Here is a 15868-nt window from a genome sequence, read left to right on the forward strand (position 1 = left end):
GCTCATGCCTGGAATCCCAGGACTTTTTTTTTTTTGAGACGGCTCTGTCGCCCAGGCGGGAGTGCAGTGGTGCGATCTCGTGATCTCGCGATCTTGGCTCACTGTAACTTCCGTTTCCAGCGTTCAAGCAATTCTCCCGCCTCAGCCTCCAGAGTGGCTGGGACTATAGGCGTGCACCACGCCCAGCTAATTTTTGTAATTTTTTGTAGAGACGAGTTTGGGCATGTTGGTCAGGCTGGTCTGAAACTCCTGGGCTCAAGCAAGCAATCCGCCTCCCTCGGCCTCCCGAAGTGTTGGGATTACAGGCGTGAGCCACTACAATTTTATTTTGCCATGATTTTGTGGGTCAAATATTCAAGAAGGGCTGGGGGGTGATGGTTCATGCCTGTAATCCCAGCACTTTTTTTTTTTTTTTTTTTTTTTTGAGCCCACATTGTCGCCCAGGGGTGAGTGCAGTGGCGTGAACTTGGCTCACTGTCATTTCCGCGTCCCAAGCTCAAATGATCCTCCCACCTCAGCCTCCGGAGTAGCGGAGAGTACAAGTGCAACGCCACCACTCCGGACTAATTTTTGTATTTTTAGTAGAGATGCGTTTAGCCATGTTGGCCAGGTTGGTCTGGAACTCCTGGGCTCAAGTGATCCGCCCGCCTTGGCCTCCCAAAGTGCTGGGACTACAGGCGTGAGCCATTGCGCCCAGCCATCCCAGCACTTTGGGAGTTCGAGACTACCCTGGGCAGCATAGAGAGACCTTGTCTCTTAAAAAAAAAAAAATTACCTGAGCTTGATGGCATGTGCCTGTAGTCCCAGCTGCTAGGGAGGCTGAGGTGGAAGGATCACTTGAGTCCAGAAGTTGGAGGCTACAGTGGGCCATGATTGTGCCACTACACTTCAGCCTGGGTGACAGAGGGATCTTGTCTCAAAAAAGAAAAAAAAAAAGATTTTTAAAAAAAGAATTCAGGATGGGCTGGGCTGGGTGGGTAGTTCTTGCTTGGGGTCTCTCACGCAGTTGCAGTCAGATGCTAACAGGGGATGCCGTCATTGGAAGGCTCGATTAGGCTGAGTGTCCAAGATGTCTCACTTAGATGGCTGGCAGGTGATGCTGGTGATCTGGTGGGAACTCAGTGGGACTTTTTTTTTTTTAATGGCATGTTGCTCCTGGCCATCAATCAGACTTCGACTGGCAAGCCTACATGTAGCCTCTTTAGCATGGCAGTCTTATGGTAGTCAAACTTCTGACTTTGTTCCTCCCGGAGTGAGAATACCAAGAGAACAGCTGCATGGCCTCTTCTGATCTAGCCTGGGAAATTAGGCAGCATCTCTTCTGCTGCATTCTACTGGTTCCAAATGAGTTACCAAGTAAGTCCAAGAACTTGCAGTCATGTTCCAAGATTGCTGTAAATGCTTCCTGTGTACCAGCACTGTTTTATGTGCTCATTTAATTCTTATTAAAAACCCCATGAGGCCGGGTGCAGTGACTCACACCTGTAATTCCAGCACTTTGGGAGGCCGAGGCGGGAGGATCGCTTGAGGCCAGGAGTTCAACCCCTCACACTCACACTCCTCATGTCCAATTACTGCACATTTGTCACACATAAACATAGCCACCATGACACTGTACTGACACATACAAAATCTGTCACATTCCGTTTTGCCCATGCAAGCTCAATCACTGACTTATTCTCCATGCTCAGCCACTGTCCCATTCTTCACACTGTCACAACCACCAGACCATCACACACTCAATTACTGTGGCACAGCTCTAATCCTCAATCACTGTCACATACTGTTTTTCACACAAATATGGTCACCATCTGTACTCTTAAAGCAGGGTATTTACTCTTCTATAAAATTGAGTTAATATGCCAACAGCCCTATTTTTCGCACACGCCGTCACATATTGTATTTTTCATCCACACAATCCCTTACATACACAATTAGGGTGACACACTCTTTCTTCGTCCCACTCCCAACTGACACCCACTCCCACACTCTTACGCACTCGCTTACTGGCTAGGGATTGGAGCGGCTTGTCCGTGGGGGTCTGAAGCCTGGGTTACCTCCCGAAACTCAGCCCGAAGCGGCGCGGCCCCGCCCCTCCCCGCCCCCTCATGCATATGCAGCACCTCAGCCTGGCAGCCCGGCCCCCAGACGGCCATTTGTGGCGGCGCTGGAGGCTGCGTTCGGCAGGCGCTGCGGAGACGCGTAGAGGAGCGCGCCCCCCGGCCGCTGCCGCCCCTGGCCCGTGCCGTCACCCTAATTCTCCGCGCCTCGGGCGGTACCCAGCCAGCCCCCAGCGCCGCGCTACCGCACTGACCGGCCCTCCCGACGCCTCCCGGTACCCGGGACCCCAGCCCGGCCGCTCGCCCGCAGCCCGCCGGCCGCACACGTCCCCGGAGCCGGGCCTAGGGCGGGCGGCAGCGGCGGCTCGGCGCAGTCAGGCTGGGCTCTGCGGCGTCCCCATGGCCGCGGCCGGCTGGCGGGACGGCTCCGGCCAGGAGAAGTACCGGCTCGTGGTGGTCGGCGGGGGCGGCGTGGGCAAGTCGGCGCTCACCATCCAGTTCATCCAGGTACCTGGAGCGGGCCTGCCCGAGGCGCCGGAGCGGCGGCGGGCGGGGGCTGGCGCTACCTGTGGCGGGGCGGCCGCCGCGACCTCGCCCTAGAGGCGCCTCGCGGGCCCGGGCCGGGGCCGGGGCCGGGGGGCGGGAGGGCGCGGGGCCGACTACGCTCCTGCCCTGCGGCCGCAGCGTCGCCCTCCTGCCTCCTCCTGGGCGCGGCGTCGCGGGAGTAGGGCTTCTCAGGAATGTGGTCCGGAGGGCGGAGCTGGCAGGGTGGGAAGCACCGATCCACCTTATCGCTCTGGCCGAGGCCGGAGACCTCCGGGAGAGGCTGGGCCACCGGGCCGGGCTTACTGCTCCAAGGGTCCGGGCGTGGGGCTGGGGCTGGAGCTGGAGCCCCGCGCGCTGCTTTGCCAGCCGCCTGCGGCCGCGCCTGCACCGTCGGGGCGATCGCGGTGGCAAGTTGGCCGCGACTCCGCGTGGTCTCCGGGCTTCCCCGCGCCGCCTGAGCCGGAGCTGCCCGCTTCAAGCACTGTGTATTTCTTTGTGTGTGTGTGTTATGCTCTTCTTATAAGTACTCTCTTAGGTAATATGTCCGGGTGGGAGTGTGTGGTAATGCCCCGGGGAAATGGTGGCTTCGAGGAAGTTAAAAATGTTCTCTGATGGGGTGAGACCATTTCCTAGGAATTCCTGATGCCGTCCTGCTTCTCGCCGTGCCTAGGTGGAGTTTGGGATGGGCCAGGCTAGGATATGACCGAGTCGTGCGTTCTGTTTTCTAACCACCCTCTCCCCCACCCCCAGCCCTCTCTAGTTGCCAGAGGCGGTAAGTCAGGGGTTTGTGGTAAAGAAAGGGGAGGTGGAATTCTTCCTTCTTAGAATTTGCTGTTGGGGAGAGGTTTGAGTAGTCTTTTTTGGGATTTTTAAAACACAAAGCCCCGATGTCTTTCTGCTTTTGTCAACCTAAAAGGTGTGGCATATGCTGGGAGACAACCAAGGTACCCTGTTATAACAGGTAACAAGGATATTTTTCACCGTATCTAGAGTATGAACGGTGAAATATTTTTTTCTGGTTTCCTTTACACCCATTTGTCATTAATTGGGATACCCGAATAGCTTATTTCACTTAGTGTTTATAGTGACATTAAAATATTGAGTACTGTAACAGATGTGATTGTCACCTTTCACATTGAGTAAATGAGCAATAATTGCTGCTATAATATTCCCTGGATTACTGCTGCTAAAACCTTTGTATCCAGGAAGAAAGGATGTTTTATGTAATGAGCATTTACAGTATGCTTATTAGTGGGTTAAAAAAATCACTGAGTAAGGGGTGAGATTGTTTTAAGTTTAGCAGGCTACAAAATCAGGGATGCTGTCAGGTTTCTATTTCCCTAGGGCGCAGAGAGATTGTACATATCTAATGGCAAAGCAAAACAATTTATAGCTAACCCTTTGGGGACTAGTCTGATGGCTGAGGGCGGGTGGGGGGTAAGCGGAGGAGAAGTCTAGGAGTGGGAGAATAATCTTGGGTTACAGTATTGGTAGTGTTATTTAAAAGATTTGAACCACAAATATTTACGTTTTTTTGAGGAAGGGGCCATGTGAATTATTTGAGCCCATGTTAATTAATTAAGGTGTTGGGCCTTTTTGTTTTGGGGAAGTAATGGTATTAAACCATTAAGAAAGCAGTAACTGGGCCTGGCGTCGTGGCTCACACCTGTAATCCCAGCACTTTGGGAGGCCGAGGCGGGTGAATCACGAGGTCAGGAGTTCCAGACCAGCCTGGCCAATTAGTGAAACCCCGTCTCTACTAAAAATAACAAAAATTAGCGGGGCGTGGTGGCGCGTGCCTGTAGTCCCAGCTACTCTGGAGGCTGAGGCAGTAGAATCGCTTGAACCCGGGAGGCGGAGATTGTAGTGAGCGGAGATTGTGCCTGGGCAACAGAACGAGACTGTGCCTCAAAAAAAAAAAAAAAAAAAAAGCATTAATTGCTGTTTTCCTGATAATTTATAGAATCATTTGTTGAAGAAATACCCCCACTGTGAATAGTATAGTACCTAGATGCTCCAGATGATATTAAAGAAGGAAGCAGGTATGTATGAGGAAGACATATATGTACATAAAGAGTATGAACCTTGAGTCTTACAGACTTGAGCATGTGTGTCTTTTAAAGCTCTGTCATTTATCGGCTATGAGAACATGGCCAAAATACTCAGCCTCTCTGAGCCTCAGTTTTCTCGCCAGTAAAATGGGTCTGATTACACGTTCTTTATAACTTTTATGACAAAGATGGTAGCATTGTATCCAGCATGTTGTATGTGCTCAGTAATGGTAGGTGTTATCAGTGTTTATGCCTACAGTTCTGTAACATGTTTAAATGCAAAGGGAATTCAGACTCAGAAAAGTCTGTGGAAAAAATTGATGAAAGCACTATGTAGGCTTGGTGGTGGGGAGAATGGAAATGTCATATGTGGGAGTCATATGCTAGTTTGGAGAGAGGAGGTGGCAAGTGGGGAAGTGGGATTGATAGTTGATTTGGGACCTGTGATCTGGTGTCTGCAAAAAGGAGACTTTTTGGAGAGACAGGAACCCGACCACCTGAATGCAGTCTCAGCTCTACCACTTGCTGCATGTGTAATTTTAGGCAGGTTACTTAACTTCTCTGTACCTTAGTTTTCCCCATCTGTAAACTGGGGAAATACGGTGGACCACATATAGCTGTGAAATTAAATGAGTTAACATGTCAAGGGCTTAGAACAATGTCTAGTACAGTCTGTAGTAAAGCTGCATACATTTTTATATTAATTTTAGATTATGGAGCTAAGGCGATTTTTTTATATTTACACTTAATAGGGTAGCTATTCATTGCCTGACTCCTGGAATGTTAAAATTTATTCCACTATGATTGTTTAGCAGTAGTAACTGGAGAGAGAGAACACAACAGACTAATCATTTTAATAAGCAGAAGTCAGTTCTCTTGGTAGGAGATTAGAATGGCACAAATTGGACTTACTTTTTTAAGACTCCTGAAACACCAGACTGTTTTTACAATTTTCAGTATATATGTTTTCTACTATGTAATTTTGAACAGAAAAAAATATAAAATTGGGAACGGAGAATTTAAAAACAATGCCTTTTACATTAACTTTCTTTGACTTAGATTTGTTACCTTCTGTTCATATGAAGAGTTGCAAAATTAGGGAACTAAGGTAATTAAATTGAAATACGTTTTCCTTTTTAAAAATAAATATAACAAATCATAAAGTAGCCATGATAAAATGTAAAGTATTATGTTATTTAATGAATATGTGTGTGTACATTACCTCCTCCTTTCTGTTGCTCATATTTCTTTGAAAAATGTATAAAGTTCTGTTGGTAGGTAGAACACCTAAATGATGAGTAAACTCTAGGTAGGAAATGACTTCAGGATGGTACAGAGTGGTTAGGAGAGACCGCTGGGTGTGTGGGGTCTACATCTCTCTACCCAAGTGACCTTGAGTAGTTTCTTAATCTGCCTTTATCTCGACTGGGCTTCTGTTTCTTCTCCATGATATGTTGGGTTTGGCTGAACACATTTCTGCACCTTTGAAATTCTAGGAGTGTTTTTTTTTTTTATTCATCTAACTAGCTGTGTCTTTAGTCAAGTTTCTTAGGTTCTCTAAACCCAAGTTTCATCATTTGAGAAGGGAGAATAATATTAAATAATAGTACCTTTAGGGTTTTTGGAGTAAATAAAATAATGCAGGTAAATCATCCAGCACTGTGCCATCTACAGAGTAAGCAAATAAGAATTGTTGGCTGGGCATGGTGGCTCACACCTGTAATCCCAGCATTTTGGGAGGCCAAGGTGGGTGGATCACTTGAGGTCAGGAGTTTGAGACCAGTCTGGCCAACATGGTGAAACCCCACCTCTACTAAAAATACAAAAATTAGCCGGGCGTGTTGGTGCGTGCTTGTAATCCCAGTTACTTGGGAGGCTGAGTCAAGAGAATCACTTGAACCTGGGAGGTGGAGGTTGCAGTGAGTCAAGGTTGCGCCACGGCACTCCAGCTTGGGCAGCAGAGTGAGACTCCGTTTCAAAAAAAAAAAAAAGGAATTGTTACTTGGTTTTATTTGCTGCTGTTAGTTCTGTATCTTGGTGTTCCTCCAAAACAAAATTTGTAATTTATTCATTTTTCTTTGACACATAATCTGGTCTATTACTTTAAGTCTTCATTGCCCTCTCCTTCCTAGCTCAACCCTATACTCCCCTCCTTATTTCTGTGTGGTATTCAGGTGATGAATGTGGATTCCGTTTTGAGTTGGAGAAATTTCTTTTTGTCAGTTTGGATTTGATTTTAAGAAATAATGAGGTAAGCATTTAATTTTGGGGTTAGTGCTTTATCTGGTAACTCTGAGAAAAGGCCATATATGTTTTAAAAATTTACGGGGAGAAGTATCCCAGTTTATATATTTTTTTAGCATGTTAACTTTTTATTCAACAATTTGCCAGATTTTGAGGTAGGTAGGGGTTAGCTGATTTCTCACGTCTTGAATTTCAGTCAGTCCTATGACCTGTTAGTCTGGACCCAGCATTGCTTTTTAAAAGTTTGTCCTTTGCTGAGTGCTTTTTCATTGCTTTTTCCTGGGGCAGAGAGCCGAGAAGAGATTTCAGGAGATTTGTGTTAATAGTTAATTGATCCACATGTGAAGGTTGTGAGTTTAAATTCCCAATTTGCTGTTCCATTGCTACATCTTGAAGATTTTTCCTGCAATTAAAAACTACTTAAACTGTTAACTTTTATCTGTGATTTTGAAACTAGACATTTTTAGTGTGTAAACTTTTTTAAACATTAATGTAATGAATTGTTAGCATTGAAAAATAAGACACCTGCCCCCAAAGTGGTACCATACTAAAGGTTTTCTTGTTTGGGGAACAGTTGAAATGGTCCTGCAGGCAATTCCTAGATAAAATTTCTGTACACCCAAGGTAGAACATTTTCTTATAGAGGATGACTGCCTTTGGAGAAGAAGGAAATTTTAACCTGCAGTTTCTTAACTTACGTCTTATTCTTAAGTGTTTTGTTCATTCTCTTTCTCTTTGTGTCTGTGTGTGTGTGTGTGTTTGTGTGCATGCGTACCCCTGTTTTGGGATAAGGAAGTTGTAGGAGTTGAGTGGGGACACTTCTTTTTTTTTTTTTTTTTTTTTTTTTTTGAGACGAAGTTTCGCTCTTGTTCAGGCTAGAGTGCAGTGGTGCAATGGCATGATCTTGGCTATCTGCAACCTCCACGTCCTAGGTTCAAGCGATTCTCCAGCCTCAGCCTCCCAGGTAGCTGGGATTATAGACAGGCATGTGCCACAACACTCGGCTAATTTTGTATTTTTAGTAGAGATGGAGTTTCACCATGTTGACCAGGGTGGTCATGAACTCCTGACCTCAGGTGATCCACCCGCCTGGGCCTGCACCATGCCTGGCCGAGTGGGAGCACTTTTGTTGAGTAGGTCAAGAATACGGCTTTCCCTTGGTAGATAACAGGCTACTGCTTACTGGGATGGGATTTTAATTCATCTGATTGCTGAAATATCATGGTCTTTCCTAAGCTTTGAATAAAAATAGTCTGTTCCATTCAGTTAGGAAAATAAATTGATAACTTTAAATTGGGGGAGGAGAGTGGGAAGAGACTTTCTTAAAGCTATTAAAAAAAAATTTTTAGCTGGGCACGGTGGCTCGCTCCTGTAATCCCAGCACTTTGGGAGGCTGAGTTGGGCGGATCACTTGAAGTCAGGAGTTTGAGACCAGCCTGGCCAACATGGTGAAACCCTGTCTCTACTAAAAATACAAAAATTAGCTGGGTGTGGTGGTGGGCGCCTGCAATCCCAGCTACTACTCAGGAGCTGAGGCAGGAGAACTGCTTGAACCTGGGAGTCGGAGGGTTGTAGTGGGCGGAGATCATGCCACTGCACTCCAGCCTGGGCAACACAGCAAGACTACATCTCAAAAAAAAAAATATATATATATATATATTTTAAAGGTTTCTTTTTCAAATTAAAGTTGGTCTTTAAAATTGAAACATTTTGTGATGCCACTTGAACGCCTTTGTTTTTGGTTGGGGAAAATGGTCTTTAGGATATTAATTCCACTGTGCCTTCCTTAATGAAAAGTGATAATGAGTAAAGGATTTTCACTTTGCGTGCAGACAGTATGGAGTTAATAGTCATGAATTTTGTTGAAAGGCCTTGATCTTGAATTACTTTGGGCAGAGCTACCGAGTCTGTTTGAGATTGAAACTTAAAACTATTGTACTTGGTAGGCCTTAGATTTATTTCTTTTTGCAGAGAAAAATGTGTTTCAAAGATGCAAAGAAATATAAATTGTCTTAAATTGTACTTGAGAATAATTGGACTGAGCTCCTTGATGTCTTATAAATTATATTTTTAGTGTTTTATAAAAGCCATGTGATTATTTGTTGCATAGCACTGAACAGCTTTAACTTATAGTTTAATTAAAAATACAGTCAATTTATTGTTGGTATATACTAACAGTTTAATATTGCCATCTTTAACTTACTGTCACCTTATACAATGATTCTTTTTTCTGGGAGAAAGCTCTTTATCCATGTAAGTGAAATTCAGCAGTAGAAATAAGAATATAAGTGTTAAAAAGACATCCGATGTTGCTTTCTTCTTTGACTTTAACCAGATTTCCCAAATGGTAACATTTTACTATATTTGCTTATTCCCTGCAATACATGGTTTTTAAAATCATTTGAGTGTAAGTTGAAGACATGATGCCACCCTTATCCTTAAATATCTCTTTGTGTTTTTCCGAAAAACCAGGGCATTTGCTTTCTTCTTTTTTTTTTTTTTGAGACGGAGTCTCACTCTGTCACCTAGGCTGGAGTGCAGTGGCGCAATCTTGGCTCATTGCAACCTCCGCCTCCTGGGTTCAAGGCATTCTCCTGCCTCAGCCTCCCGAGTAGCTGGGATTACAGGCGCCACCACCACACCTGGCTAATTTTTTTTTTTTTTTTTTTTGAGATGGAGTTTCACTTTTGTTGCCCAGCCTGGAGTGCAGTGGTGCGATCTTGGCTCACTGCAACCTCCACCTCCCGGGCTCAAGCGATTCTCCTGCCTCAGCCTCCTGAGTAGCTGGGATTACAGACGCCTGCCACCATGCCCGTCTACTAATTTTTGTATTTTTAGTAGAGACGGAGTTTTGCCATGTTGGCCAGGCTGTTCTTGAATTCCTGACCTCATGTGATCCACCCGCCTTGGCCTCCCAAAATGCTAGGATTACAGGTGTGAGCCGCTGTGCCTGGCTGCATTTGCTTTCATGAATAAAATATACTAATCTAACTCAGAAATTAACATTGATTTGTTATTATATGATTATCTGATGTGTAGAATTTGTTTGAAATTTGCCAGTTGTTCCAGTTATGCCTTTTATAGCAAAAGAAAATCTCAGATTATCCAATTCATTATTTCCATGTCTTTCTTACTTTGGAACAGTTCTTTAGTCTCTGTGTTTTATGACATTGATATTTTTAAAGAGTACAAATTAGTTACTTATAGAGTCCCCTCAATTTGGGTTTGGCTGATGTTTCTTCATGATTAGATTCAGGTTATGCATTTTTTGGGGGGCAGAAATAATACAGAAATTATGTGTTATTAGGCGACGTAAGAGGTATTTATTTGACCACATACATGCCTTTTGACTCAGCAATCCCAAATCTCAGAATTTACCCAGAAGATGCACTTCCCACAGTATGAAAATACACATGTACAAGGTTGCAGCATTTCTTAATTACAAAAATTACAAGCAGTCTACGTGATAGGAATATCCAATGGAGCATTATGCACCTGTGAAAAAGACTGAGGGCATGATTAACTGATATGGAGTGCTTTCTTGGATATGTTGTTCAGTTGTCTTGGTTTGTCTTGCTTTCAAACAAGCTTGTCCAACACTCAGCCTGCGAGTGGCATGCGACTCAGGACAGCTTTGAATGTGGCCCAAGACATTCATAAAGTTTCTTAAAACATGAGATTTTTTTTTGCAATTTTCTTTTAACCTAGTCAGCTATCGTTAGTTTAGCGTATTTTATGTGTGGCCCAAGGCAATTATTCCAGTGTGGCTCAGGGAAATCAAAAGATTGGACACCCCTGCCCTATAGGAATACCTGAGGCTGGGTAATTTATAAAGAAAAGAGGTTTTGTTGGCTTAGAGTTTTGCAGGCTGTACAAGAAGCACGGTACTAGCATCTACTTCTGGTGAGAGTGTAAGGAAGCTTCCATTCATGACAGAAGATGAAGGGGAGAGGCATGTGCAGAGATCACATGGTGAGAAGGAAGCAAGCCAGTGGGGGAGGCGCCAGGCTCTTTTTAACAACCAGCTGTGGTGGAACTAATAAGTAAGAGCTCAGTCACACCCCAGTCCCAGGGAGGGCATTAATCTATTCATGAGGGATTCACCCCCATGACCCAAACACCTCCCATTAAGCCCCACCTCCAACTTTGGGGATCAGATTTCAATATGAGATTTGGAGGAATCACACAAACCAAACTTACAGAATCAGTGAAAAAAAAATGCAAAAGTATCTACTACTGTGTGTATACTACCTTTTGTGTAAGAAAGGAGGAGAAGTAAGAAAATATGTATATATTCATTCATTGGGGCAAAAACAAAACACAAAGATAAATTGGAGGTTGATAAGATTGATTTCCTAGAGGATGGGTAAAAAGGTATGCGGTGGAAAGGATAGAGGGAATGGGGGCAGGGACCCTTCTGAGGATACCTTTCTGACTTTTGGAACCATGTTAATGTTTCACATACTGAGTATATAAGCAGCAAACACACCAACCAAATCAACTGATGACAAAAAAAACCCACCTTAATGGGGAGTACAAATAGAAACAAATGAACTGAACTGTATTTCAAATGAGTAACTTAACTACACTGAAGGAGTGAAAAACAACTAATTTAGATAACTTTTGATCCTAGTATTTGAACTCTGTCCTCAGGATAAAGACAAAAAGATTGAAACAAACATTGAACTCTAGTTAATAGAGTTAACTAGAATTTTTGGTTTTTGTTGTTGTCATAAAGGCATGGGTTTGCAATTTTGAAGCAATTGTCTATACTGTTATAAGCAAATAAGTAAATATATTGTGGAAAATGGGAGCCAGTTTCTCACTGTTGGAGAAGGGAGTTAACAAAGGTGAAAAATGTGAAGGTTAAAATGAACTCTGATGTTTGATTGGAATTTGAAGATAGTGGCATAAATTCATGGTTTTAGAAGTATGTAGATATAGGCCGGGCGTAGTGGCTGACACCTGTAATCCCAGCACTTTGGGAGGCTGAGGCGGGTGGATCACGAGGTCAGCAGATTGAGACCATCCTGGCTAACACAGTGAAACCCCCCTCTATACTAAAAATACAAAAAAAAAAAAAAAAAAATTAGCCGGCTGTAGTGGCGGGCGCCTATAGTCCCAGCTACTCAGAAGGCTGAGACAGGAGAATGGCATGAACCTGGGAGGTGGAGGTTGCAGTGAGCCAAGTCGCACCACTGCACTCCTGCTTGGGTGACAGAGCAAGACTCTGTCTCTAAAAAAATAAATTAATTAATTAATAAATGAATACAAAAAATTAGCCAGGTGTGGTCGCGGGCGCCTATAGTCCCAGCTACTTGGGAGGCTGAGGCAGGAGAATGGCATGAACCTGGGAGGCGGAGCTTGCAGTGAGCCGAGATCGCGCCACTGCACTCCAGCCTGGGCAACAGAACGAGACTCTATCTCAAAAACAAGAAACAAAAAAAGAAGTATGTAGATATAGAAATAGATCTCATTATGGATACACACGCGTACATCTGTACATCTTTTTCCACTTCTGTCTGCTAAGATGGCCAGGAAGCAGTGATACCCCTTTAGCAGTGAGATCACCTAGCACTAGATCTTGGTTTCTAAATACCATTAATACTATTCTCTACTGGAAGGAACCTTAGAGAAATGGTGGATTCCAGAATAGGGGAAGGAAAAAATACAAAATATGCTTGGAGCATCTTGTAATCTCATAAGGGAGTGCTCAAAAAAGTAAAATGATGGGGATATTTGAAAGAGACACAGGAGTCAGCCTGGCAAAACTCCCATTGACTGACTATAGGGCAATTTAATCATTGAAATAAATAAGGCAGTACTTGTTTATTTCCCGTAAATAGAGTAAGGATCTATGATAAATAAATGATCTAGAAGTCCTTAATGTAGAATTCTGACTAATGAATGAACATAAAGGAAAAGGTGGAATTAGTAAGTTGCCTTTTGGCAATTATAACAGTTGATTTAAGTAAGAACCATAAATGGATCTTAAAACTAAGTGGGTAAAAATGGATGTTAAAACTAGTATGTGAAAGTTTGAGAGTAGTAGATGTTAATACAGTCTCAAAGTATGTTCTCATAAGTTATTATTAATTTTATAGGGGGAAAATAACAACTTTACAGGGGGAAATCTGACACCAACTTGCCCATGTGATGAAAGTCAACATCTTTGATGTTACTCTAGGTAATAATAATGAGCAGAGTTTGTTTTACTTTGTTATGCTAATGAGATCTTGTCTTTATAATTAGTTCAGCGAGGCATTGAATGAAATTAAGCCTAAAGGAACCAAGCAGAGCATAAAGGGGACCAGGTTTTTTTCTGTTTAAAAAATATATCTTCTTAATTTTGTAGCCACATGTCTTGGGAGGGAAAGATTGATAAATTTAGGTTAGGCTAGTAAGGTTTTGGCCATAAACTCTAATCTTTATTTAGCATAATAACTTCCTCCCTTTGCACCAACTGTGTCTTTTGCTGTACAACTGTTTTTGGTTTTTTTTTTTGTGTTCTGTGGTGGTTTTTGGAAAATAGATTTTTTTTTCTACTGGAATTTATCTTAAAAATTATTTATATTCTTTAAAAAATTTTAAAAACAGGGTCTTGGTCTGGTGCCCAGGTCAGGCTGTAGTGTAGTGGTGTGATAACAGGTCACTGCACCCTCGGAACTCCTGGGCTGAAATGATCTTCCTGCCTCTGCCTCCCAAAGCGCTGGGATTACAGGTGTGAACCATCTGTCCCTGTGTAAAATGATTTATATTTTTAAACATACTTAATTAGGGAATCAGAAAATAGTGTCTTATTCCCAGTTATGGAAAATGAGAATTAAGCAGTTTTGTTAACCCTGTTTCTACCCACTCCTTTCGTACATTTTTTTGTCCTTATTTACAACAACCAAAATTGTGTCAGATTCAGTATTTTTAAAAGATTTCAGAAGTCTTCTGCATTCTGTTTTGTTATTACAGTTACAATAGTTAATACCCATTGGCATTAATCCCTTTGTCATTAAGGGTTATTGCTTTTATTTGCCATTTCTATCATTCTACCTGGTTTTAGTGTTTACAAACAATTCTCATGAACAGCTAGTTTTAATTAATTATTTTTAAAATCGTCTTTATTTAGAGACAGGGTCTTGCTCTGTTGTCCAAGCGGGAGTGCAGCGGCATGATCATAGCTTACTGCAACCTTGAAACTCCTAGGCTTAAGTAACCTTCCTCCTGTCTTAGCCATCTGAGTAGCTAGGACTACAGGCATATGCCACCATGCCCATCTAACTTTTTTTATTTTTATTTTTTAGAGATGGGGTCTCATTTTGTTGCCTAGACTAATCTTAAACTCCTGGCCTCAAGCAATCCTCCCACCTTGGCCTCCCACAGGGCTGGTATTATAGGCGTGAACCACTCTGCCTGGCCTTTTTATTTTTAAATTGACAGATAAAATTGTATGTATTTATTATGTACAACATGGTGTTTTGAAGTATATATACATTGTGGAATGACTAAATATAGCTAACATATGTATTATGTCACATAGTTGTCATTTTTGTGGTGAGAACACGTAACATCCACTCAGCTTTTTACAAGAGTACAATATATTGTTATTAACTATAGTTACTATGTTGTACAGCTGCTTTTTATTTTGAATTGTGATTTAAAGAACATTTCCAAGTACTTTTTACTGAAAATATATCTAAGATTAAATTTACTTTTGCATGATAAATGATGATTTGGCTGGGTATAAAATTTTTGGGTTCCAACATTTTTGTGTTATAACAGTAGAGGTCCTGCTTTGTTATCTTTGTCTGGCCTCAAGTTTCTGTAGAAGTAACTTCACTAGGTGTATGCTTGCAGCATTCTCTTATCATTGGAAATGGACACATTTATCAGGATATGACTAGAAGTTTTTCTCTGTCACTAGTATTCTCAGGGAAATGATGAAACACTCTCAGGTCTGGGAAGACTTTCTTCTCCAATTTTGTATTCATTTTTTTCAATTATCTTCTGAAATACCTATTATTTACGCATTGATTTTCTGTAACTTTTATAGTACATTGTTTTAAGTTAGGTAATGAAAAGGATAAGATCCTCTCTATTCTAGGAAGATTTATCAAATTTGTCTTCTCCATCCTTGATGAAATTTTCTGGATGTCACACATAATTACTGTCTCCAAAACATATTTAGTGCCCTTGATTTCTCGGTCTGATATCGAACAACAGTAATGTTCTCTTGTCTTTTCAGAAGGCCACAAAACTGGTATTTTTGTAAAGCTTGATACTATTTAATGAAACAACTTCCAGGGAAGTGATTTTTCTTTGTGTGGAAGAATATATTTGTTTTTCTTGTTTATTCATGAAGAGTTGTTTTGGTTTAGGAAGTTAAGAGCTGGTCATCTCTCAGAATTGCTTTGGGGTACTGAGATTTCTGCTTTGTTTTGGTGCTGAACAGCAAGTTGATATTGGAGAGCTTCAATTTCTTGGAGATTATCAGTAGCAGAATTTCAACAAATACGAAATTTTATTAAATCCTCTAAATCTTAATCTCCAAATATGGGCTTTTTGCTGAGAGGTATAATTTTGTAGAATTAGAGATGTTTAAAAGGGATAGTTTTCAAGTTTTTAAATCCTTCATACCTCAGCTTTCTGCAGTGAGGCAAGTGGAAGAGTGTGTGTATTCTTAAAAGAAGGTTATGGATTAGAAAACGATCCTTTTTTCCTTCTTTTGTTCTTCTGTAGCTCAGACCTTGAACAACGATCTGTGTCTGGTTCACCTTCACATTATCTTAAACCCTGTAAGCACTAGACTATAAGTATTTTAGTAGAGGACTTTATATATTTGGTATGCTTTGTCTGTATCTGTGTCTCTTAGTTATATTTGTACATTTTATTCATATTTGCATTTTCAGAATCGTAGACTAGGAATACCTTTGTTACACAGAACTAAGCACAACAAAATATTTGTTGCTGTTTGCT

At 42.2% G+C, this 15868-nt stretch overlaps 1 protein-coding gene across 2 annotated transcripts in view; it reads left to right on the plus strand.

Moving 5' to 3' along the window:
* The first annotated feature begins 2145 nt into the window (after nt 1-2145).
* The window catches only part of RRAS2 (RAS related 2), an 81213-nt gene continuing 67490 nt past the window's right edge, over nt 2146-15868 (plus strand). The window contains exon 1 of one of the 2 annotated variants that reach the window (XM_054439390.2): nt 2146-2567. In XM_054439390.2, the coding sequence (XP_054295365.1) occupies nt 2460-2567 (108 nt within the window). In that variant the 5' untranslated portion in view covers nt 2146-2459. Of the gene's footprint in view, nt 2568-4629; nt 4649-15868 lie in introns of those variants that run through there. The other variant, XM_063671138.1, reaches the window with a different exon arrangement.

Source organism: Pongo pygmaeus, chromosome 9 (assembly GCF_028885625.2).
Source record: "Pongo pygmaeus isolate AG05252 chromosome 9, NHGRI_mPonPyg2-v2.0_pri, whole genome shotgun sequence".
Lineage (NCBI taxonomy): Eukaryota > Metazoa > Chordata > Mammalia > Primates > Hominidae > Pongo > Pongo pygmaeus.